The sequence below is a fragment of the Phalangium opilio genome, unplaced genomic scaffold (genome assembly GCF_054372755.1).
Source record: "Phalangium opilio isolate 3A_F unplaced genomic scaffold, DU_Popi_V2 ptg000662l_1, whole genome shotgun sequence".
Lineage (NCBI taxonomy): Eukaryota > Metazoa > Arthropoda > Arachnida > Opiliones > Phalangiidae > Phalangium > Phalangium opilio.
In genome coordinates, this window is record NW_028324246.1 from 1729628 (window position 1) to 1754845 (window position 25218).

Below are 25218 nucleotides of genomic sequence, written 5' to 3' on the forward strand. Positions count from 1 at the left end.
ACGATATCATGTTTAAAAATTCCGGGTAAAAATGACGTCTTCTCATTAAAGCGAATAGTTGTTCTTAAAAAGATAAGAATTAAGTGATCACGATTTAGATTTAGTAAATTTCGTTATTCGTGTCACGTAGTAGTTGGAGACGGGCGTAGAGAATGTAACCACCAACTACGTACATGTCATTCATTGAAAGTAAGCCCGGCCCGCAGTGGGAAATATTCTTAAACGTTCTGGCTATTACGCAAGTGGTGCTGGGATAAACCTGATTGATTCTTTAAAACAAAAACCCTATCGACTTCCAACAACGAGTACAAGAGGGAAATGAAGTGACAGGTACTGGTTAACGCCACGCAAAAAATACTGTATTTACCTGGAATTACAAAGAGAATCATTTCAAATTATAATTCAAGGTAAGGCTACGTCAGTTTTAAAAAAGTCGTGACGTCATACGTAGGTGTAGTCTATATTAGCAAAAGTGTATAGATATAGAAACAAAAAGTACACTTCATTAACAATTCCCTGCATTTGGCTGTAGACGACATGTAAACTGAGAAGCAAACTGCCCTTCGCTCAACTGGTTACAGAAACTTACCAATCAGGGAAGGGCTTCTTGACGTCATAGGTTTACTATAGAAAGTAGTGCATGATGCTGGCGATCCATACGTTAATTTTTGGTATTAGATCTAGCATCTGCTACTCTATGAGCCTATTCACGGCTTGTTCCCTGTGCCACGGTCGCAGAAGGGGGTCAACAAACTCAACACTATTCTATGATAAAGGAGGGTTTCTCATATTACACGGCGCGAGAAAGTTTAAACGAAGTGTACTTTTCGTTTTTACTTCTATATACTTTTGATATTAGTAACGTATCTTGGAGAGCACTTAAATTTATTTGTGGCTTCGTTGCGAGCCGAACATTTAACAAAGTGCTTATTGGCACGAAATTTTGGAGGGTCATAGCTCTGGTTCTATAAGAGATACAGTGGTCGAAGTCCTTAGAGTATTTTAAAGCCCAATTTCTCTACTTTCCAATAATACTAAGTACTTGGGGTTACGACAATCTGGGTCCGAGTAATTAAGCAAAATGTTTATAAACGACCTCTCCATAGGATTAACATTTGTTTATTTACATTTCACCTTTTAACTCTGGTTATATGAAAGATACAGGGATGTCCTTTGAGTATGTTATAGTCCCATTTCTCCTCTTTCCAAGGATACTAAATTCTCGGGGTTACGACAATCTGGGTCCGAGTAATTAAGCAAAATGTTCATAAACATTCTCCCCATAGGGTTATCATGGGCTTATTTACACGACACCTTTTAAATCTGGCTCTATGAGAGATACAGGGATGTCCTTTGAGTATGTTATAGTCCCATTTCTCCTCTTTCCAAGGATACTAAATTCTCGGGGTTACGACAATCAGGGTCCGAGTAATTAAGCGAAGTGCTAATGAAGTTCGGAAATACCTTCTTTCTAATGGCACTTTCAAATATAAGTAATTAGAATCAAAAGTTATACGTAGTAGTTTAAAAACGAATCAAGGCCGAAGTTAAGTGATAAAACCCTTTTCGAGAGACTAACGGCAGTTATTACCTTGAAACTGTATTAGATTCAATGGGGGAAATAATAGTGTGTGCCAATAATAGATTGAAAAACATCCGCGTTTCCAAATCAATGTTTTGGTTCAATGATCTCTTTTAATGTTTTAAGAATTGTTATGTTTTTTTTTTCAAGAAACGATTTCAGGTTGTGTAGGAAATCCCGCGGGGTGATAAAGGTTGGCTATTCTATAAAAGAATTTCGTGGTAAATTTGGCGGGAAATTCCCTTGGTCCGTTTTTAGGGCAAATTATTTTAATTATCATAATTTTTGGGCGCCATTTTACAAATTTTGTAGTCTGGGCCAAAAAAGTGGAATAAATTGTAGATTAATAGCAACCCATTATTTTTTCCTGTTGAACATAATGCGGTTAGTTATAGGCACCTGTCATTACTTAATTATATCTTATTTAAAAATATTAAAAATTGATTTGAATAGCTAAGCCTATTGAATAGCTGGTATTTTTCCACAGGAAAATGCTTATAACCAACCACTGAATAGGATTTAATTCTAGAGTGTATTGAGGCGTTTTAAATCAATTAATTTAATGCAAATTAATTAGTTTCAAGTCATCTTTATTTACATAAATATAAGTTTTATATACAGCGTAATTAGGTGAAAATCATTAAGGTTTTTAATTGCAAATACTGCTCATTTATTGTTTTTTTTTAATGGCAAATATAATTTTTCTTAATACAATTAAATTTTATGTTGAAATTAATTAACATTTTCTTGTAAAAGCCAGCTGTTGAATGGATAGTGTCAATTATAAAATTTATTGGCGTAAAGCTGCGAGCCTATAAAATTAAAAATTAATTAGATTAAGTGATTAAATTAGTATTTAATACATTACCTTCTTGTAAGATTATCCTCTTCTTGTTTAGAGGAGGTTGCAACGGAAACTGCTCCAGTTGGAACAGAATTGGCTTGAGCTAATTGATCCATAATTTCTAAACCATTTTCCTCAGCAACTTGAGTAATTAAGGCGTCCACTTGATTCTGAGGCGTCGACGTGGTCGTAGCGCTACCCATTGCATCTTCCAAGACCTAAAGTTTAACAAATTTAGATACCAGGAAATTTTCATGCACTAATGTTATTTTTAAATTTACCGAAGATCTAACGTCCAAATCTTCAAACTGTGACTCAAATTTATCCATAACAGCGGACACTTTTTGTAAATCCATAGAATTGATAGCTTTATCTAGAGCTTTTACGACACTACCCATGTTTTTAGCCACTCCCTTCATCATAAGGGCGCTATTAACTTTGCTAGACACTGCGTCAATTTTAGAGGACATTCTTAAATAGTTTAAACTTTCGTTTTTCTTTCTAATTGCATTTTCGGCGTAGATTTTTGCCCCTTCAATGTTGCCTTGTTGAAGAGCTTTTTTAACTTTGGCTTTTTGAAGTTTCTCCTCTTTCTCCGATTTTTTTGAAAGTCTTTCTAATTGTTTTGCACTAAACTGTTTATTATTAATATTACTTTTAATTGTAACGTCTTAATTTAGATTTAAAATAATTAATGGAATATTTACCCTAAGTTGGAACATCATTTCTGTAAAGATAATCGAAATTAAATTAGATTTAAATGCGATTAAATGAAGGTTTGGGTGTCAAAATATTGTAAGCCTTGGTCATTAAAAATAGTTTTTGTTAGTTTACCTTGCATATCAGGCATTTTGGTTGATTATTTTTATTTCACCGGGGGAAAATGATATTAAAATTAAATGCCAATTAGTTTTATCAAGTTAGGAACGATTTTAACTACAATTAGGGCCAAAAATAATTAGGAAAGTAGATAAAAACTTTGGAAGTTCTTGCGGGCAAGACTAAAGTACAGAAAAAATCGAATGTGCCTAAGGTTGCCTAAGGTCGGAAATCACTAAAATCCCAGTCGGGCGAAACGGCGGTAGAGGAAACTTCATCCTAAACGTTATTTTTCACCAAGGGGACCGATGGGGAGTAAAATACATTTAATTATAATTAAAAATGATTAACATTTTACGAATTTAAGCTTTTCTATCATTCAAAACATCTAATTCTTTAAAAAATAACGATTTACTTTGACGGCGTTAGGACCACTTAACTCCGCCCACAATTCTGTACTTTAGTCAGCTTAGGCCCCTTTATGTTTCTTAATTATCCCGGCCTAATTCATTTAATTATTTCAATTAAAACCAATGTTATGAATTAAAAAACACCCCCTTTCACCCACTGTAACTTTACACTTTATTTCCTTAAGTAATCCTTATTAAAACCACCCCAAATCACCCTTAGGCACCCGCTGAGTATGATATACTTTGTCAACCAATAATGAAACCGGATATTTCTGGCGGGTGATTCGAAAAATTCTGTACTTTAGTCAGTCGATCAATTTCGAGTTTTTTCGCGGAAATCGAGCAAATTAATCAAAACAATCGATTTAGAACGACTAATTATCATGGAAAAAGGCTTATTCAACATCTTTTATGATTATTCCATCCAAATTTAAAATTTTCGCCCCCTTAGGCACCCTAAAAAAGACCATTTTTACAATTTAAACGCTTAAATTTTAATTATGAAAGTCTTCTAACACAATAATAATTACAAATATAATTGTAATTAAACTTATTAATGTGGTAAACCTTCATTTGAACCCTTTGGAAACCTCAAAACAACGAAATCCAAATATGATATATATTCATCTTTAATTGATACCATAAAGGCTCGAAAGATGCCGGTAGTGCATGCGAGAAATATATCTTCAACTTAACTCCGCCCACAATTCTGTACTTTAGTCAGCTTAGGCCACTTTACGTTTCTTAATTATCCCGGCCTAATTCGTTTCATTATTTGAATATAAAGAAGTAGTAATAATTAAACAAAACACCTTCTTTCACCCCCTGTAATTTACCACTTTATTCTCTCAAGTAATCCTAATTAAATCTATCCCAAACCACCCTTAGGCACCCGCTGAGTAGGATATATTTTGTCAACCAATAATGAAACCGGATATTTCTGGCGGGTGATTCGAAAAATTCTGTACTTTAGTCTGTCGATCAATTTCGAGTTTATTCCCGAAAGTCGAGCAAATTAATCAAAACAATCGATTTAGAACGAGTAATTATCAAGGAAATAGGCTTATTCAACATCTTTTATAGTTATTTAACGCCAATTTAAAATTTTCGTACCCTTAGGCACCCTAAAAAAGGCCATTATTACAATTTAAACGCTTAACTTTTAATTATCAAGGTATCCTAACACAATATAGATTACGAATATAATTGTAATTAAACTAATTAATAAGATAACCCTTTATTTCTACCCTTTGGTAACCTCAAAACAACCGAAACCAAATATGGAAATATCGGGAAATATTCGACTTTTTAATTGGTTGAAAAAATACAATAAGCTATAGTCTTCAAATATCATATCTATCACGATACTAATCTTCATTAAAACTAGTTAATTATTTTCATCTTCTTAATTGCGTTACGAAAAAAGCTCATTAGTTGTCGGACGTGAACTTAACTCCGCCCAGAATTCTGTACTTTAGTCAGCTTAGGCCTCTTTATGTTTCTTAATTATTTCGGGCTAATTCATTTAATCAATATAAACAAGTGGTATAAATTAAAAAAACACCCACTTTCACCCCCTGTAAGTTGAAGATATATTTCTCGCATGCACTACCGGCATCTTTCGAGCCTTTATGGTATCAATTAAAGATGAATATATATCATATTTGGATTTCGTTGTTTTGAGGTTTCCAAAGGGTTCAAATGAAGGTTTACCACATTAATAAGTTTAATTACAATTATATTTGTAATTATTATTGTGTTAGAAGACTTTCATAATTAAAATTTAAGCGTTTAAATTGTAAAAATGGTCTTTTTTAGGGTGCCTAAGGGGGCGAAAATTTTAAATTTGGATGGAATAATCATAAAAGATGTTGAATAAGCCTTTTTCCATGATAATTAGTCGTTCTAAATCGATTGTTTTGATTAATTTGCTCGATTTCCGCGAAAAAACTCGAAATTGATCGACTGACTAAAGTACAGAATTTTTCGAATCACCCGCCAGAAATATCCGGTTTGATTATTGGTTGACAAAATATATCATACTCAGCGGGTGCCTAAGAGTAGTTTGGGGTCGTATTAATAAGAATTAGTTGAGAAAATTAAGTGGAAATTTGAAGGGGATGAAAAGGGGTGTTTTTTAATTTATACCACTCGTTTATATTGAAGTAATTAAATGAATTAGCCCGAATTAATTAAGAAACATAAAGGGGCCTAAGCTGACTAAAGTACAGAATTGTGGGAGGAGTTAAGTTGAAGATATCTTTCTCGCATGCACTACCGGCATCTTTCGAGCCTTTATCGTATCAATTAAAGATGAATATTTGGATTTCGTTGTTTTGAGGTTTCCAAAGGGTAGAAATGAAGGTTTACCACATTAATTTGTTTAATTATAATTATATTTGTAAGATATATTGTGTAAGAAGACCTTGATAATTAAAATTTAAGCGTTTAAAGTGTAAAGATGGCCTTTTTTAGGGTGCCTAAGGGGGCGAAAATTTTAAATTAGCATGGAATAATCATAAAAGATGTTGAATAAGCCTTTTTCCATGATAATTAGTCGTTCTAAATCGATTGTTTTATTTAATTTGCTCGACTTTCGGAAATAAACTCGAAATTGATCGACAGACTAAAGTACAGAATTTTTCGAATCACCCGCCAGAAATATCCGGTTTCATTATTGGTTGACAAAGTATATCATACTCAGCGGGTGCCTAAGGGTGATTTGGGGTGGTTTTAATAAGGATTACTTAAGGAAATAAAGTGTAAAGTTACAGTGGGTGAAAGGGGGTGTTTTTTAATTCATAACATTGGTTTTAATTGAAATAATTAAATGAATTAGGCCGGGATAATTAAGAAACATAAAGGGGCCTAAGCTGACTAAAGTACAGAATTGTGGGCGGAGTTAAGTGGTCCTAACGCCGTCAAAGTAAATCGTTATTTTTTAAAGAATTAGATGTTTTGAATGATAGAAAAGCTTAAATTCGTAAAATGTTAATCATTTTTAATTATAATTAAATGTATTTTACTCCCCATCGGTCCCCTTGGTGAAAAATAACGTTTAGGATGAAGTTTCCTCTACCGCCGTTTCGCCCGACTGGGATTTTAGTGATTTCCGACCTTAGGCAACCTTAGGCACATTCGATTTTTTCTGTACTTTAGTCTTGCCCAGTTCTTGCGTAATCGTCTGTCATATTCTGACGTCATGACTGACGTGTTTCCGTTTCCGAGTTTCCGGGCCGGTTTAAAAAAAATAAGAAAGTCCGCCATTGTGGAAAATATCGCCTTAAAATTTTGATTAACAATAATTAAACTATAATTTATTTAAAATAACGTGAAATTAACCTTTTGAAATAGAAATTATCCATTTTTACCCTAAATCAAGTTTAAAATTCCAAACTAACTTAATTGTTAGGTGAAATATAATTATTTATACACTTAACTTAACTTCATATTAAGCCTTTGCTAGCACAGGAAACATCTATCTTTCGGATTTAATAAATTTTAGAGGATTTAAAACGAAAAATGAGTGATTCTAAAGAGGCTGAAGTTGAAAAAACGTCAGATGCAGTCGGAACCGTTATTTCAGTTACTGAAGAAGAGAAAGAATTAGCCGCAAATGCGTATGACGAATTTCAGGCCAAAAACTACGATTCTTGCAAAACGTTGCTTAGCAAACTGCAAACGTTTCGAGCCAGCGATCCGAAAGTGATTCATAACAAGGCCGTCTCCGATTATTTTGCCTCCAATTTCATGAAAACTGAGCAATTCCGTAAACGGCTAGCTGATGTTTGTAAACAAGCTCGAATCAGCGTGGATAAGATTGATGCTTTGGAAGATGTTGATCATTGTGTCATATTCTTTAATCAGGCTGTCATTTTATTTCATTTGCATCAATATCACGCCGCTATTTCCATTTTGGATAAATTGTTTCAATTCATAGAACCTATTGGTAAATATTATTTAGTTTTTTGAAAATTATTGTTGAAAATCTTTGTTCCGTTCAGACGAACATTTAGCTCGTAAAGTTTGTTTCTTGTTGCTGGAACTTTATTTATCCACGCATCAAGTGAGTTTTCACTTAATCATTTCGCTTACTTACTTATTTAATTAACTCTAAAATTAAATTTTATTGGGATATTAAAATGAGCTTAGCCAGAGAAAGCATTGGGTTTAGTCGCGTATGTTGAAAACATGTTATTTGGAGGCGGTAATAACAATAAACGAGATAGTGACGGTAAAACGCCAACACCTGAAAAGGACGGTAAAGAAAAAGAAACGCGTGAAAGTAGCAAGGAGAAAGAAATCTCCGATTTTAATCCTAATGAACATTACAGACCAAAATTGCAACACGTTAGTAATTAAGTTTAATACTTTAAATTTATCACAATTAATCAGGGTAATTAATTTCAGTATAAAGCTCGTTGTTACATCATGTTAAAGTCCACCAAAGCCTGCAAACGCGAAATCAAAAGTTTAATGAATTCTGGAGTGGTAATTTAGAATAATTATTAACTAACTAATTTAATAACACTATTAAATACTTAATTTAATTACGATTATCAGAGTGTTCCAGCCATATTTTTACGTAGCCAATTAGAATATTTACGTGGAAATTATAAAAAATCCTTGAAAGTTTTGAACACGGCGTTTTCGTCAACTTGCGGCAAAGATTTCAAAGATAGCGGTGATAATTTGGCCGCCATGTATTATAACAACATGGGTTGCATTCATTTTTACATGGGGAAACCCAACCTGGGTTGTTTTTACTTATCAAAAGCCGTTCAGGAACACAAAAACGCCATTAAATCAATTAGCGAAGAGAATGAAGGTTCATTTTAATAATTGTCAATTATAGAGACAGTTCTTAATTTAAAAATTTAATTCTTTTTAATTAAAGTAGATCCTTTATTGTCTCGACCATTACACGCTTTGGATATCACTTCTAGATATCAAATGTTGTACAATTTAGGGATTCAATATTTACACGCTGGTAAATATCAAATGGCTTTTGATTCTTTGGTCGAAGCCATTCAGATCTATCATTCAAATCCAAGACTGTGGCTTCGAATTGCCGAATGTTGCATTCAAAACCATAAATCCGTAAGAAATCTATATCTTAACTTTGCTAAATATGGGTTTATTTTGACCTAAAACGGGCGAAATATCTGAAATTCTCGTCAATTCTAAAGAGATTCTAAGAAAAATAATATTAGTAGTCTTAAATCGATCAAAGTCTTGTTTAGAATGTTTCTTTTTTTGAGATTGTAATGTAAAATAGGTTTGACCTTCGAGCCGCGGGCCTCCTGTTTGCCGCTCACAACCTCTCGTGGCTACTGGACGAACTCCGCAGTCACACGGATCCGCCCACGCTCCTTGCCCACTTGCCACGCCCCTACACTGTACACGCTAACTGGCTCCCTCGCCCGCGTGCGGCCTATCCCCCGGCCGAACTCGCGCACCGCTTCGATGAACAGTTCAGCGCCCTCTCCCCGGACCACTTTGTCCTCTTCACGGACGGCTCGCTCGACCCTGGAGCCGCCGCGTCCGGCGGCGCGGTCCTTCCTCCAGCGCCCCTCCCTCCCGTCACGTTTACGGTTCGCCCCGGCCACAGTATCTGTCGCGTCGAGCTCTTCGCCATCTGCCAGGCAGTGGAGCTGGGTCTCCGGTCCAGCTCCCTCCCTCTCCTCATCTGTTCGGACTCCCAGTCCGCCCTCGCGCTCCTGGCCACCTCCCGTGCTCTGGACCCCTTGGTCCTCGATCTCATCGGCCTCCTGACTCGCGCTCGGCGCACAGTCCGCTTCCTTTGGACCCCCAGTCATGTGGGCATCCCAGGCAACGAACGCGCCGACCGACTTGCCCTTCAGACTCTCGCCGCCAGGCCTCCGGCAATTACGGCCTCGTTTCCCTACTCCGCGTCGGAAGTCAACCTCGTCCTTCGGGCCGCCGCACTCCGCTCCTGGGCGTCGACTTGGTCCGCGGATCCAGGTGGCCGACTCCTTTACGGTCACCGCCCGGCTCCTGGGCGCCGTGCGGTCCACCCCATGCGCCTTGGTCGACACGGGGAAACCCTGCTTGCCCGCCTTCACTGTGACCGCGTCCCCACTCCGGCGGTGCTCCACCGTTTCGGCCTAGTGGCTGACGCTCTCTGTCCCACTTGCGGGACCCTGGCTGACGCTGCCCACCTCCTGTTGGCCTGCCCGCATACGCATTTGTCGACCGAACCGGTCCGCTCCCTACTCCGTTCGTTGGCCCGCCCGGTCACCCTTGACGGACTCCTCTCGTTAACCGCTGCTGGCCACGTCACCGCGATACGCGTCACTTGTGCGGCGCTCGTCTCGCTGGGCATCGATCGTGCCCGCTGAGACGCTTCAGGCGCCTCCCAACATACTCTTCCTGGTGCTCAAGGCCTCGCGGCCAAGCACTAGTGGTCGAAGGAGGAAAAAAAAAAAAAAAAAAAAAAAAAAATAGGTTTGACCTTGAGAATTCCCGCGCAAATATATTCGCTATGGCTGATTGGTTAAAAAGGGTGCCCCTCCCTCCTAAACCCTCCCCCCCCACCCGGCGAAAGAATGTCTGTGATTGGTTAATAAATTAGACCTATCTCTGATTGGTCAAAAATGGGTGGTCCCCCGTGGTATCCTAAGCAAAACAAACAATTGTGATTGGTTTATAAATTAGACCTATCTTTGATTGGTCAAAAGTGGTAATCGCCGCGAATCCTAGGCATAATTAATAATTGTGATTGGTTTATAAATTATACCTATCTTTGATTGGTCAAAAGTGGTAATCCCGGGCAAAATCAACTACTCTGATTGGTTAATAAATATTTATAATACATTAGTTATTTATTATTTAAAATTAAATAAAACTAATTCATTAAATAGGATAATTCATTGGACTTCCATCTAAAAGATCGTAGAAAAGATATGGTTCAAGGGGTGTTAGGAACTGGAATTCATAGAAAAATCATTTTAACGCCGTGTTTATCAAACCACGATCGAATCGCGTAATTATATATAAATATTCAACTGTAATTAAATTAATATAATATAATTAAAATGCGAAATTGAATAGAGATGAGGTCGAAATATCAGCGGCCATGCCGGCTTTAACCCTTCAATTTGCGTCACTATGTTTAACAAACGCGCTGATATTACTTCCTGACGAAACCAGCCCTCAAACCAGTTCAGCTTCGACTGAGGAAATGGAGGCTGGCAGCCAACCAGAATCTATTTTATTATTAGCGGTACCACCCGCTAATTCCCTGCAAAAATCCGAAGCAGCCAGTCTTAGGTAATTAATAGAATAATTATTAATTTAAATAATTCTTAATTCCTTGACAATTATATATTTTTTTTTTTTCTGTAGAAATTCCGTTCTTGTTTGTTCGTCTTACGTTTCTCTGTGTTTGGGAGATATTGTCATGGCTTTAAAACACGCGGAAACCTTATTAACTCAGCCAAGATTATGCGGAGCTCATAGGTTTTACACTCTTAATCTTAATTAATTTAATTTAATTTAATTAACAGTATATAATTTTGTAGATTTTTGGCTCATTTGTACGCTGCTGAATCTCTGGTTCTTTTGGATCGAATTGGAGACGCCATTCAACATTTGAATTGCGATTTCTTGAAGGATGTTAGTTTATCGTTGCCACCATTATCAAATGATGAAAATAAAATGTCCGCTGATAAAAGTGACGAAAACACAAAACCAAATTTACTTGGAAAAGGTATGAGTTGGTTTTTAACTTTTTATTACAAGGATGAGGGGGGGGGGATGTGTAATCTGAGAGAAATCGGCACGCCAACTCAAACTATGGAATGGCGGGCGGTCTTCCTGATTCATCTGAAGTAGAGCGCCCGCCATATTTCCTCCCCAATTTCTAGCGTCCCACTAGACCTGAGTCATTCCACTGATATTAAGCCCTTCAATTACCCCTAAAATGGCTGATATTAAGGCCTTCAATTACCCCTAAAATGGCTGATATTAAGGCCTTCAATTACCCCCAAAATGGCTGATATTAAGGCCTTCAATTACCCCCAAAATGGCTGATATTAAGCCCTTCAATTACCCCCAAAATGGCTGATATTAAGCCCTTAAATTACCCCCAAAATGGCTGATATTAAGCCCTTAAATTACCCCCAAAATGGCTGATATTAAGGCCTTCAATTACCCCCAAAATGGCTGATATTAAGCCCTTCAATTACCCCCAAAATGGCTGATATTAAGGCCTTAAATTACCCCCAAAATGGCTGATATTAAGCCCTTCAATTACCCCCAAAATGGCTGATATTAAGGCCTTCAATTACCCCCCAAAAATAACTTTAGTTTATTCTTTTTTCAAAATTTAATCCTGGAAACCATTTTCCACATTAGTTTGGTACCCCACTTCGGTTTCAACAGCCAAAGTGGTCCTTCAATACAATTTAGCGGTCGCTTACACTCTGAGAGGCGAATTGGAGAAAGCCAGCGAACTTTTGAAACTGGTGGGTAATTCCAAAGGCCCCAATACTGATATCCCAGCTCAGGTCATTATGTTGGCTATTTATATCCAATTACATCAGGGACACGCTGATCTGGCTAAATCTATTATCAGGCAACATTTACCTCAATATAAACATCCTATTGTTAACCGGTAAAATGTTAAAAACATTAATATCATGATTACTAATAATTAAAGAGTAAAATATTGCATCTCAGTGACTTTCCTTTTAATTACTCATATATTTACAAATATCTTTTAACAATTAGGCAATTAAGCTCAACAGATTTTTAGCTGTAATAAAACAAATGTTGGAGATAGTGAAATTTTTAATTTAAACAAATTAATTAACATTAGCAAAGAAATTAATAATATTAAATTATTTTAATTAAGGCGCAGTTACGTGAAATATAATTTATAGTAATATATATATTTTCTTTGCGCTATAGTTTTGGTGGTTAAATATATTTAATTTTTTTTTTGGCTTTAAATGGATTAAATAATTTAAATCTACATGGAATCAGGATTTAAATCATTTCCAAAGGCTCCTTCACCAACTCTAATATTTGGATTTTGTTTTGGATCCAAAAGAGGGTCGTAATTGGAGCCTCCGCGTCCCAATCGAACAAAAATTAAAATCAGGGTGCAAATTCCTAAGAATATTAGGATCGTTAGGATAAACCATCGTTTATAAATTAATCTGGGATCATTAAATCTATTTCTTCTTAAGGGGGCGCGCGATTTAAACCAACGCGAAAACATTTCAATGGGAGATTTTCGTTTGTATTTGTTTTCATCATGATCCTCATAACCACCGCCTACTCTTTGTAAACCATTACTAGCGCCTTCAATTAATTTAGAACGAGACGTAAAGGCCGAAGTTGGAGCGTAATTGTTAAAAGACGAATTACTAGGTAGAAAATCAACTCTATCTTGAATTAAACGCGTTTGACTCGTGGAAGAAGGAGAATAATTGTCCATCATGCTACTTTTCCCCATATTTATCGTAGAAACTTCTTTAATTTCCTCTTTTGGTGTTGAAGTTAACATCTGCTGGTTAGAGGGGATGTCAACGGAGGTTGAGGTTGTAGTAGCGTTATCATCGATAATACTTGATTGGGAGAGACCCAAACCCATTCTGGCCCAATTGGAGCGGTTTAAAGTTTGACGTAAAGCGTCTGCTACTGGAGAAACTAGATTAGGCGCGGGGAAAAGGCCCACTTGACAACTGGGGCAGGAATAACCAGCCGGAGCTGTTTGGGGTGGTAATTGCTTGGCATATTGGTCAAAACATGACCAATGGAAAACGTCATAGCATAATAATCTAATACAATCTTGGGATGATAGATCTTGCTTGCAAAGTTGACAAATTGGTTCGTAATCGCTGTCTTGCAACCATTTTAAATAGGATTGTATGATGCATTTAGGATGATTTGAGACTAAACAATGTTCGCAAACGTTTACTCTGTGCTCAAAACAGAACTGATTTGTAACTCGTTTTTTGGGGCATTTACAAAGACCCATTTTAAATTTATCGTCTGATTTCACGTGTCAAATTGTATTTTAAATAATGTTTATAGTATTTTTGGTCCAATTCCGTTTAGGTACACCCAAAAAGTCTGGAAAAGGGGTTTAGAAGGCTAAGCCTAACGCCCAGTTTTAGTTATATCCTAGTTTCAGCGTAAACTAAGTTAAATTTAAACGCCACCAAGGTTCTAAAATAATGAAAAATTAATAATTATTGAATTATTATTGTTTAAATAGATTTATACATTACTTAAACAAATTTAACTGCTTACATTTACCATTTGACAACATGTCACTTCGAATGCGTCATCACTTCTCTATCATTTGACCCCGGGTAAAATCAGGGTCACCGCGCATGCCTGACTTTATCTTCTATAGGCTATTTCGTGGAAGAGTTTGAGCCGTTTCGCTTGCTGGCTTAGTAATGCTACTAATAGCGACGAGTAGACTAGAAGCTCGGAGTAAATATCGAAAATGTCTATCAAATTTTGGAAGTAAATTTGCAAAACGTAGAGAAAGGCAGTGAGGCCCTGGTAGGGTGTGTGAGGCGTAATTTTGGGCGCGATGTAAATTAATTAATTTCGTGTAAGAGGTAATTATAACAAACTCTAAAGTAATAAAAATGCAACGAAACTCTTTACGAAATATGCTGAAACACAAGTACGACCTTCTTCAACGACCTCAAATATGGAAACTCAGGTAAAAATTGATATGTAAATTTTAAGTTTCGCATGCGCATTAAGCCTTGGCGAGGAACTTACAAAGTGAGCGATTTAAGACATTAAGCCAGTTTCTGGTCGCGAGAAAGATTATTAAACTGCCCTTCTCCCCTCGAAAACGTAATCCACTACTCTCCATTGTTGAAATTCCGTCGTAAAACCACAATAATATATGATAAGTGAAACGTTGAAAACCGACGACAAAACTTATATAATGGCCGCCGTATGTGATGGGTTTTTTAAGTCAGCCCGTAAAAAGAACCGTGAAATGTTGAACTACTACGACTTTGACTAAAAGTCCCTTCGTTTCCCGAATGAGTACCCGCTATTTTTTCAAATTAAGATCCGATCCATAAAGTACAAATAATTAACTAAGGGAATAAACAAGATGGCCGCGTCATTCTCAGGGTCACGCGTGGAAGCGGCGTTCGTTTGCCCCTTGTGCCTGGATCGTAACGAGGATCCAAAGGTCTTGCCCTGTTTGCATTCGTTTTGCAAACGCTGTCTGGATCGAATTGGCTATAATGATAAAATCAGCAACGATTCGCTTTCCTCTCCGCCCCTTTGCAAATTTCGTTGCCCTACTTGTGGCCATGACCCTAATCAATCGGATGAAAGTAGTTTTGATAGCCTGTCATCCAGTTTTTTCATCCACAACATATTAAGCGTAGTTAAAGAAGACTACGATTACGAAAACGGTCTAGAAGCGATATGCCGTGATGGAATCATTTGTCGTTCTTGCGATGAGGGTAATAATGCAGTTGGCCGATGTAGAGATTGCAACGAGATTCTGTGTGATAATTGCGTCCGAGCTCATCAAAGAGTTCGACTAACGAAGGAGCATTGTATCATTCGTTTCGCCAATGAATCTACTGGTAAACAAATCGCGGCCGTTTCGGCTAGCTTCCCCCAACTGTCAGGCAGACCGCCCAGTTTTTGCGACGCGCACAAAAGCGAAGTTTTGCGTTTATTTTGCGATACATGCAACGAAGCTTTATGCCGAGAATGCACCATTAAAGAACATCGGGGACATAGCTTCATCTACCTCCAAGACGCGGTACAAAATTCCAAGTCAATCACTATGAAGCTATTGGCGGACGCCAAAACGGGTATCAGGGCCATCGAAGAGAGTATTGAAATAACTCAACGCATGGCCGAAAGAATCGAAGTCCGAGCCCAGGCAGTCGCGACAGAAGTCCGCGGAATTGTACGAAGACACATGTCCGTTCTGGAAGAACGCGAAAGAGAATTACTCCGACGCGTCGAGAAGATAAGATTGGTCAAGGGACGGTCTCTACATCGTCAGGTTGAAGATTTACAGTTGGCCTTGGTTAAAATGTCGCAAATGGTCGATTTTATCCAACAAGTCTTGGACTCGGGAACGGACATCGATATTCTCCAAGCCAAGGACAAGGCCGTGGCGCAGATGCACGAGTTGCGACAATACCGGAACCATTTACAACCTCACGAAGACGATAACATCCTATTCACCCCTCCAGACAGCGCCCTGTTGGGGGCCATTAGTGCTTTGGGATTTATAAGTAGCGGAGGCTTCGGGTCAAACTCCGTGGCGGCTGGAGAGGGCTTAAAACGCGCCCTGAAAGGACGCCTGTCTACTTTCACGGTTCATTCGAAAGATCACTTGGGAGACCCTCGACTGGTGGGAGGCGACGCGGTCCACGCTGTGATCTTGAGCCCGGACGGCGCCGCGCATCGCGCCGACGTCGTCGACCGTCAAAACGGCACCTACCTCGTGACGTACCGACCTCAAACGGAAGGGCAACACGTCATATCGGTCACCATGCGTGGTACTCACGTACAGAACAGTCCTTTCACCGTCGTTGTCAGGTCCGGGCGGAACTACATCTCGTTGGGACAAATGTTGTACTCATTCGGGACAGAGGGCGATTCGGAAGGTCAACTGTGTCGGCCTTGGGGCGTTTGTACTGATAAAGACGGACATATCATCGTCGCCGACCGCAGCAACAATCGAGTTCAGATCTTTAACCCTGATGGATCCTTTAAAAGCAAGTTTGGCTCTCCCGGTACGCGTCCCGGACAATTTGATCGTCCGGCGGGAGTGGCCATCGACTCGCAGGGCAGAATCATCGTGGCGGATAAGGACAATCATCGGATTCAGATCTTCACCTTTGATGGCAATTTTCTTCTTAAATTCGGGGAGAAGGGAAGCAAGAACGGTCAGTTTAACTATCCTTGGGACGTGGCCGTCAACGCCGAAGGACAAATCCTCATCTCGGACACGCGCAATCACCGCATCCAATTGTTTCAACCCGACGGAACGTTCGTCAACAAGTACGGCTTCGAAGGAGCCCTTTGGAAACACTTTGACTCGCCCCGCGGTGTCGCTTTTAACCCCGAAGGTCACATGGTCGTGACGGATTTCAACAACCATCGCATCCTGGTCATCCAACCCGATTTTCAGTCGGCCAGATTTTTGGGTAACGAGGGCTCTAGTAACGGGCAGTTTTTAAGACCCCAAGGCGTCGCCGTTGACCAAGAAGGTCATATTATCGTGGCGGATTCGAGAAACCATCGCATTCAAGTGTTCCAACCTAACGGAACCTTTCTTTGTAAGTTTGGAGGGCCCGGAAGTGGTCCCGGTCAAATGGATCGACCATCGGGGGTCTGCGTATCACCCGATGGGCTAATCATTGTCGTCGATTTTGGTAACAATAGAATTCAAGTCTTTTGAAAAATAATGGGCGTAACTGCGGTGAAACCCATTTCGAGCGGGCGAAAATCGAAATTCACAACAAATTCAAAAATAATACTTTATTTAAGTTAATTTAACCTTGATTAGTTATTTAATTACAATCTTTTAAATTATATCGGTTTGGTAACGACGATGCGAATGGATTTAGACGAAATTAAACGAACCGAGGCTTAGCTTGGGAAGAAAAATAATCAAAGTATATCTTTATAAACGGGTTTTACCGTATTAATTATTACAGATTGACAAAGTTTAGTTAATTTTTGAAGAGAATTTTAACGGAATAATTTGCCGTCGTTAATGGCTACATGGCTGCATAAATATCATGTAGTCGCACCCTCAAACACAAACACCAAGTACTTTTATTTCGTTTCGGGTTAAACGATATTACTTATTATTTAATTATTATAGTTAATGCCAATTTTACGCGCGAGACCAATTATATTTAGACTTTTTTCAATACGGGTATTTTCAAAGAAGCTCAAAATTTAAAGAAAGAAAAGATTGACAAAAGGCTTAAACCTCCCCCCCCCCTTTACCTCCACTCTCCTAGGCGTCATTTACCACGGTAATACCGGTAAAATATCTCATGGTAAATCACTGAATCAAGAAAACGGGTATTTTTTCAGTTTACAAACAAAACCTTTTACCAATACAAATATTGGTAAAAATAAAAAGAAAAATTTATTTTTCAAAGCAGTTATATAACGACGGTTAATTAATTTTTTATTTAAATCTTATTAAAATCTATTTTAAAATTAACTATACTTTGCGTTTTACGATGGGATAAGGATCGTATATTATTATAAAAATTAATAGTTTGAAAAACTCGAATATTATTTAGTTAAAATCTTGTTTTTCTAGTTAATTTCTTTTTGTTTTTTTTTCTTTTGCGTAAAATACAATATATATACCTAAATAGCTCAGGGACTGTCAGCTTTTTGAATATTTCAAATATTGAAAGCTATCGACGAAAATTTTTGAAAAAATTTCCAAAAATGAAAAAAAAAGCATTTTTTTACAATGCCTAAAATTTAACTTTTTATTAATTAGAAAAATAACGAATTACTTTCTTTTAGTTAATTTCTATTTAAAGTTAATTGTTTAAAATTTAAAATAAGGTGTCAGGTTAAATAATTATGGAATTAATTTGGAATTATAATTTTTTCTTTCAAAGAAAAAAAATAAACAAAACAATTTAAACATTCTTGTTTACGTAAAAGCGTACTAACGTAACCTCGAATGTTTACGAGTAAATTTTTGCAGTAAACAACGCGACACTGATTGCGTACTGTTTACCCCTACCTCATTTTTTATAAACACAAAATTAATTGAAAAAGCATTACAAATTAATACACACAAATCCTCGTGAAACAAATATATAAATTAACAAACAAATAACCGTGAGCCTCATTTTTGTTTAAAAAAAATTTAAACAAAACAATTTTACGGACATCTTCAAGTATCTCCGTATAAAAAGTAAATACGATAAACAAACAAACAAACAAAACAAACACCTTTTTGACAAACCTACCTCAGAAAAAATAACATATTTTTTCTCAAGAAACCTTTTTTTTTTCTTGTTTAATTCTTAATTTGTTTTTTATATAAATATATATATATAGGGCTGGATTTTTTTTTGTTTTTCTTTAATTTTAAACACAAAAACATAAAATAACCTCATATTAAAAAGAGTGAACTTAAAAAAACATACAAAAAACACAATAATAAAAACATTAAAAAAAAAAAAAACAAAAAAGTTTAACAAGATGGTCCTAATGGCTAAACTACCTCTGATAAAATAAACAAATAACATTTGTGTATATATATTATTACATTTAGGAACTATTTCACCGTGAAAAAAAAATTAATTCTCGCGAATAAAACAACAAACAAATATTTGTGAATACAATTCAATTGTCTCGTTAGCTAAATAAACAATTAAATAATAATCGCAAAATACAAAGTCGTAGTAAAACATAAATAATATCCATCCAACGTGGTTCCTGATAATTCACTAAAATAACAACAACAACAAAAAACAAATAACATTTTATTAGTTATTCCCTTTAAATATTGTTTGTTTCTCCCCAAAAAATATATTTGCAAGAATTTGAAACTCTTTTTATCATGAATGTTGTGATGATTATGGAATACGTGGTGTGCCTGTAATGAAAAACAATTTAGTCAAAAAAAGAAAAAATATTCGAAAAATTAAGGGATTTTATTTTTTAATCGGGTTTTTAAAGATGAACTTTTTAACAATCTTTAAGGTTGTTGTTTTTTTTTTTTTGACGCGAAATTTTTATTTTGAATTTATTAGAATTTTTAAAAACCGGTTTTGAAATCGTTAAACGATTTAAAAATAATTGTTTTTTTTTCACGTAGACAAAATTAAAATTATAGGCAATTAAAAAACAAGATTAAAAACCCGTGGAATAAATATAAATAAAAACCTTAATGTTAAGTGAACATTTTTTTGACGAAAATTTAAATTGAACAATCCGTGGCGCAATCTGTAAGGTTGTTTTATTTTGAAAAAAAAATATTTCAAAAATTGTATTAGAATTAGAAGGCTTTGAAAAAAAAAATGGTTTAGGAAACCTAAAAAAAAGAATTGGTGTTTTCTACGAATTATTAATCATTCTGAAATTGACCTCTTGAACTTGACAATTGTTGCGAAAATATGTCAATTTTGATACGGTAGTTATAGTGTAAAATATCATTAATACTTGATAGTAATTGCCTGTGATTTAGTGAAAAAAAAATACAATTCGTGATCGCCAAGTTATTTCAAATGAACATTGCGTTTAGGGATGGAAAGGATATGCCTAGTAAACATTTTGGTTTAGATTCGCGTAGGGCTTTAAAAGACCTTCAAAATGAAATCAATCTCGTCAAAATCGGTCCATAATTTACAATTTTCAAAACATTTTTGCAAACATTTGCAATTTTCAAATTTATTTTCAAGTTCATTCAAAACCCCGTAACTTTGTTACTTTTTGATCGATTTAGTCCAACTTGGTCTTAAATTAAAGCTCAGGATGTCTTCTATCCAAACACGTAATCACGAATCGAGTTACACTCTTAGAAGGGACTGCTATATTAATATTACTAGACGTATCCTTTCAAATATCTTGGCGAATTAAAATATTTCTGTATAAAATTTTCAAAATGGGTAGAGCGAGGCGCGTGTATTGATGCGAAATTTTTAACCTATATAGGGTTTAAAAATTTAAAAAAAAAACTTGGGAAAGTAAAAACAAAACGTGTGATGATTGATTTAAAATCGTAAAATTTTAAAAACAACTTTGTTTTTAAACAAAAAAATGTTGGTAAAAAGAGTCCTCATGAAACAAGTTCCTGAAAAAAAAATTCTAGAAAAACAATTCGTAAAAAAAATGAGTAAAAATAAAAATACAAGAGTTTGAAACTTTTCAAAAAAAGTTTCAAGCTTTTTTTAAAAAAAATTAATCATAATTTCAAACAAAACGTACGGGTCCTTAGGCCTGAAACTAAGTAAAATAAAACTATATTTCTCGCGATTATAAAAACAAACTGTGACGTATCTTCATTGTTTCTAAATATTTTTTTTAAATTAAAACAGTGAAACTGCGAAAAAAAATAAACAAACCAAAAATCGATAAATTTAAGGTTTTTTCAAAAAATGAATTTGAAGCAAAAACAATTCTGCCATTTCGGTTTAAGTATACCTTTAGATGTCACGATGTTATGAACAAAATTATTAATTAAGTTTTTAATTATTAGAATTAGTTTTATTAAATAATACCTCAAAAATTACTCTAAATAAATACTAAACCATTTTTAAAATGGTCTTAAAATATTCTTTTAATTTGCAATCCTTTAAAAATTAAATTTAGTTTTAAATGAAATATTAAAAGCTCAAATAATTTAATTTTTAACAAATTAAATAAAACAAAGTTCAGGTATAAATCTAAAAATGAAAAAAAAAAAAAAATCACCATAACTCAAAAGTAAACGTGCATTAATTAAAAATTTGAAATAAATAATTAAAAATAAAATTTCGGCTTTAGGCAGAAATAAAAATTAAAAAAAAAATAGCTAAATTTTTTGAAAATTAAAAACTTAAATATTCACCACTTCCGAAGATTTAAAAAAAAAAAAATAAACAAAGAAACGAAAACAGCGTTAATAAAAGCTGGCTAACATTTTTGTCATAACTTTAATGTCAATTAATTCGTATTTAATTAAAGGATTTGTAAAATCCTTGAGTGAAAATTTTTAATATGAATTAGAATTAAGAAAAAATTACCTCTAAATGGAAACAAACCTCAAATGTTTAAAATAAAACCGTAAAAAAAAAAAAATTTAGTGTTAAACAAACAAACGCAAAATATTCGAGTAAATATTTATATACCTAAATAATAATAATAATAATTCCTTCAGATGATGTAATCAAGTGAAAATTAATAATTTTTTAGTAATTAATATAATTAACGAAGAAAAAAAACAAAACAAAAACGTGCGCTAAATTGCTTAAAAAGTGAAATTAATTTGACAAAAATTCCCTCAAAATGGTGGAAATTAATTAACAAAAGGCGGGTATTTAAATAAACATAAACCATTAAATTACCGAATACAGTAATCTAAATATATATATATAAATAATTAAACTCAGGGAAAAGGTAATTATCCTAATTACAATTAAATAAATCAGCAGACAACCTACAAAAAGGTTTTTTAAAAAAAAAAAAACAATCCAGAGAAAATCAATTAATTTCAAAGTAATGACCGCCCCTTTTTAATATGGCTGCCATGACGTCACACACGCGAAACTTGATAACGAATTTTGGGTGCCATTTTGAATTCATTTAAAATATTTTCGACAACAAAAAAAAAAAAAAATAAAATAAAATATTTGAAAAAAAAAACAAAAAAACAAATCACCTTCCCCCTAATTAATCATGAAAATTATATTAATCACGATGATAATTAAATGTATTTATCGAAGGTATTCTCTAAGAAGATAAAAATTAATCTAATCACCTATAGAAAAAAATTGATGTGAGATGAAAAAAAAAATTACTTTTTTGAAAAATCAAAATGGCTGAACTAAAATTGATTAAGTTTTAATTAATGTATGATAGGTTCGGTCCAATTTAGTAGTAAAGTGTCTAGATTAGTTTAAAGTGATTATGGCAAATTTTAACTATTTTCTTTTGATAATTAACCATTAATGGTAATTAATTTAAAATTAATTCGTTTCATTATTTTCGACGCCATTTTGATGCCGTTTCGAATTGAAATTACGTTCCTACAGGTTGTACAAAAAACAAACAACAAATAGCCTCCACAAAAACAAAAAACAAACGCCTAGCGATTTTTTAAAAAAACAAACAAATTTTTTGTAGAAATATTTTAGGAATGACCCCCTTTTTTTGAATTTTTTTTTTGTTTTTAGTTAATTTTCTTTATAGGATATTATTGTTTTTTTATTATAAATTTAGGCTTAGCCTAAAAAAATTATTTTCTAAAAAAACGACCCGATATTGGAAAAAAAATGTTAAAAACAATTTTTCCAAAGTGATATATATAAATTTTGCAAAATACCCATTTTCAAAAATGAATAACTCTAAACTTTCCCATGAATATATTAACGGCCTTTTAAAGACAAAAATGGCGTCTGAAATTTGAACGAAAATATTGAAAGCTTGCATTAGGACTTTAATGAAGAAGAAAGAAAATAAAAAACATAAAAGTTATTAAATCAAATCTCGCGTATGGACTTTAATTTCATTAATGGTTAATTATTAAAATTAATTTTAAAATAATTCTTGGATTGTTTTAAATTTAAAACTACATAACACTTTTTTTTTGCTTTTATTTCATAAGTAATCTATATTATATTTTTAATTAATTGCTACGTTAATTAATTTTATTATTCGAATTGGTTTAAAGTTAATTCTCTAATTAATTTATAAAATGGTAGAGACTTTTCTAGTCTTAAAAATTAAAAATTTGAATTTGAAAAATTGAATAATAAAAAAAACGCACATTTTTCGTCTCTTATTTTATGAAAATTAAAAAAAAATTAATTAAAATTAATTTCATTGTATGTTAGACAATTAATTTTAAATGTTTTAAATTATATTTAGTAATAATATCGCAACCAAGTTTGTAAATTGGTGCTTCAAAATTTATTAACTTTTTTTTGTGTTGTTAAAAGAAAATACATACGGGTCTTTTTTAATTTTAATTATTATTATTATTATTCATCATTTAATCTTATTAATTATTAGTTAAACCCCATTATCCTCATTACGTTTTAATAAAATAGGCTTAACTGCCTTGGGGGTTTGTTAAGCCTAATTTCGGTTCCCAAAATGGACCAAGGTTTAATTTAATCTTCTTCCCAGGCATTGTTAAACCTAATTATATTATTAATGCGGATTGGGATACGTTTATGTTAGATAAAAATTTAAAAAAATCGAGTAGTTTACTTAAAAATTTAAAATGTTATTAGGGAATATGGGTTTAAAATGATTTTTGTTATAGGGTAATGGCAGCTCCCCTGCCTATCTCTAAGTAAGGCTCTATGAGAAAATATAATGGAGTGCCAATTCCCTATTATAATTGTCAGTAACGGAGAAATTTCATTATTATCATGTATAGGTTTTTAGAGCTGACTTTTTTGATCATTAAAAAATAAATACATTTTGTTGTTTGTCAGCTAAAAAGTGTCTTTGAATATATTCAACCTACTTATTTATTTTCAAATTTGAATTTAGGCTCGAAGGTGTTGGATATAGGTCAAAGTTCAGTGCTTATTATTCAATCGAAAAACTACAGCTAAGTTTGCAACAGCCGAAATAGCTCAGTTGGGAGAGCGTTAGACTGAAGATCTAAAGGTCCCTGGTTCGATCCCGGGTTTCGGCAGAGTTAAACTTTTTTTATATCAAAATTTTGATTCAAATATTTTGTAGTGTTGATCAAAATAGACCAAGTAGTAAAAATTTTATAAGTGAAAGAAAATTAGTTAATTAAAATTAATATAATTGAAATATGTTTTATTACAGTCGCATTTTTACCGCCAGATGGCGGCAGGCAACTGAAGATATCTCCCAGACTCCCCCCGCCAGCAAGAGCTGGGCGGTCGATTTGACTTTTGGCTCCAAAAGAAAAAAAAAAACCAGTCACGAACTTTTAATTAGCCAGTGATTAGTTCGTGCCAAAGTTCAATTTTGTCGCGATCACGTGGAACTTTGGGAAGACCACCTCATTTTACAGGCGGTGTTTAAACGGTGCTGTAGCTTTGAACCTTTGTTCCGTGTCATTGTCGTTGCTAAACCGGGGTTAGATGCTGGATTTCAATTGTTTCAAAGCGGGCCTAATTTCGTGTAGACCTATTACGTCGTGCGGGGCTTCCATAGCTATTGTTTCAGTACAGTTCATTTGGCTTTTACTGGTAATGCAAATTGTTGACAGATAATCGATTTTCACACGCTACAAGAGCAACCGGTAGGTAAATCCAATCTCTTTTATAATATCTCGGGGCGTTGACTCTTACTACTATAAACTAGTTTTTATGGGTGGTGGTTTTGTTGTACAATTACCTTAGCTAATTTACCTTGAAATTTATACGACTGTTGCGCAAGGCCTTCCACGAGAAGTCAAGAACATGTTGAAAGTAAAAGCATAGATTTATATGGTAAAAGTGACCTAGAAACACTTTTAATTTTATTCAGTGGCTTTCAATAGAATTTCCTCAGACTATATGTATCACAATTTTAATTATTGAATATTTCGCAATCTATTAGCCTGATTTCTAGCTAAAGTTAACTCGTTAATATCAGGTCAAATATTCCGCCATGATTCCAGTAGGCCTAGCGTGTTTGCTTTAAATATTAGACATTTGGCTGGAAATTGTGAACTTTGTTATAGAGCGCGTGCGCTGGACCTGTCAATGTTTACTCCAAAACACAAGTTGCAACTTCCTACGAACAACGCGTACTCCAGACTGTATATACTCCACCCCTTCCTATGTTAGCGCGTGTAGGGCGCGCTTCCGTCCCCCATTTTTCCCGCCTTTAGCTTTATTCTTATCTTCATTCATTATTTC

General features: G+C 34.7%; 4 protein-coding genes and 1 non-coding gene across 7 annotated transcripts; 3 read left to right on the forward strand and 2 right to left on the reverse strand.

Moving 5' to 3' along the window:
- The first annotated feature begins 389 nt into the window (after nucleotides 1-389).
- Not10 (CCR4-NOT transcription complex subunit 10) lies at nucleotides 390-12357 on the forward strand. The gene is made up of 12 exons (XM_089862934.1): nucleotides 390-407; nucleotides 7161-7604; nucleotides 7660-7721; nucleotides 7808-8005; nucleotides 8066-8146; nucleotides 8219-8483; nucleotides 8553-8755; nucleotides 10540-10661; nucleotides 10730-10948; nucleotides 11024-11137; nucleotides 11200-11387; nucleotides 12035-12357. Exons 2-12 carry the CDS (start codon nucleotides 7178-7180, stop codon nucleotides 12295-12297), a joined length of 2142 nt encoding a protein of 713 aa, XP_089719060.1. The 5' UTR covers nucleotides 390-407; nucleotides 7161-7177; the 3' UTR covers nucleotides 12298-12357.
- LOC149588311 (charged multivesicular body protein 1a-like) lies at nucleotides 2156-6820 on the reverse strand. Its single transcript, XM_089862958.1, has 5 exons — nucleotides 3261-6820; nucleotides 3134-3153; nucleotides 2708-3061; nucleotides 2451-2644; nucleotides 2156-2394 (listed from the first exon to the last, which is right to left on the reverse strand). The coding sequence occupies exons 1-5, from the start codon at nucleotides 3274-3276 to the stop codon at nucleotides 2373-2375; spliced, it is 606 nt and encodes a 201-aa protein (XP_089719084.1). The 5' UTR covers nucleotides 3277-6820; the 3' UTR covers nucleotides 2156-2372.
- On the reverse strand, nucleotides 12348-14091 carry LOC149588312 (zinc finger protein-like 1 homolog). 3 transcript variants are annotated; one of them, XM_089862944.1, is made up of 2 exons: nucleotides 13940-14091; nucleotides 12348-13855 (listed from the first exon to the last, which is right to left on the reverse strand). In XM_089862944.1, the coding sequence occupies exon 2, from the start codon at nucleotides 13662-13664 to the stop codon at nucleotides 12651-12653; it is 1014 nt and encodes a 337-aa protein (XP_089719070.1). In that variant the 5' UTR covers nucleotides 13665-13855; nucleotides 13940-14091; the 3' UTR covers nucleotides 12348-12650. The 3 variants fall into 3 exon arrangements, with proteins under 3 accessions (XP_089719070.1, XP_089719071.1, XP_089719072.1); XM_089862945.1 differs by having other exon boundaries at nucleotides 13946-14080; XM_089862946.1 differs by having other exon boundaries at nucleotides 13918-13981.
- Nucleotides 14092-14167: 76 nt separating this feature from the next.
- On the forward strand, nucleotides 14168-23836 carry LOC149588313 (E3 ubiquitin-protein ligase TRIM71-like). Its single transcript, XM_089862933.1, has one exon. It carries the CDS (start codon nucleotides 14775-14777, stop codon nucleotides 17097-17099), a length of 2325 nt encoding a protein of 774 aa, XP_089719059.1. The 5' UTR covers nucleotides 14168-14774; the 3' UTR covers nucleotides 17100-23836.
- Nucleotides 23837-23962: 126 nt separating this feature from the next.
- Nucleotides 23963-24035, forward strand: TRNAF-GAA (transfer RNA phenylalanine (anticodon GAA)). The gene has a single exon. It is a non-coding gene; the product is annotated as a tRNA-Phe (tRNA).
- The last annotated feature ends 1183 nt before the right edge of the window (nucleotides 24036-25218 follow it).

Bases quoted from the DNA above. Each gene is read 5' to 3' on its own strand.
- LOC149588313 (XM_089862933.1), top strand. From the start codon at position 14,775: ATGGCCGCGTCATTCTCAGGGTCACGCGTGGAAGCGGCGTTCGTTTGC.
- LOC149588312 (XM_089862944.1), bottom strand. From the start codon at position 13,664: ATGGGTCTTTGTAAATGCCCCAAAAAACGAGTTACAAATCAGTTCTGT.
- LOC149588311 (XM_089862958.1), bottom strand. The intron at 3,062-3,133 runs GTAAATATTCCA...AATAATAAACAG, and splicing joins AAATGATGTTCCAACTTAGG to TTTAGTGCAAAACAATTAGA. The intron at 2,645-2,707 runs GTAAATTTAAAA...GTTAAACTTTAG, and splicing joins ATTTGGACGTTAGATCTTCG to GTCTTGGAAGATGCAATGGG.
- Not10 (XM_089862934.1), top strand. From the start codon at position 7,178: ATGAGTGATTCTAAAGAGGCTGAAGTTGAAAAAACGTCAGATGCAGTC. The intron at 11,138-11,199 runs GTTTTACACTCT...ATAATTTTGTAG, and splicing joins AGATTATGCGGAGCTCATAG to ATTTTTGGCTCATTTGTACG. The intron at 11,388-12,034 runs GTATGAGTTGGT...TTTCCACATTAG, and splicing joins ACCAAATTTACTTGGAAAAG to TTTGGTACCCCACTTCGGTT.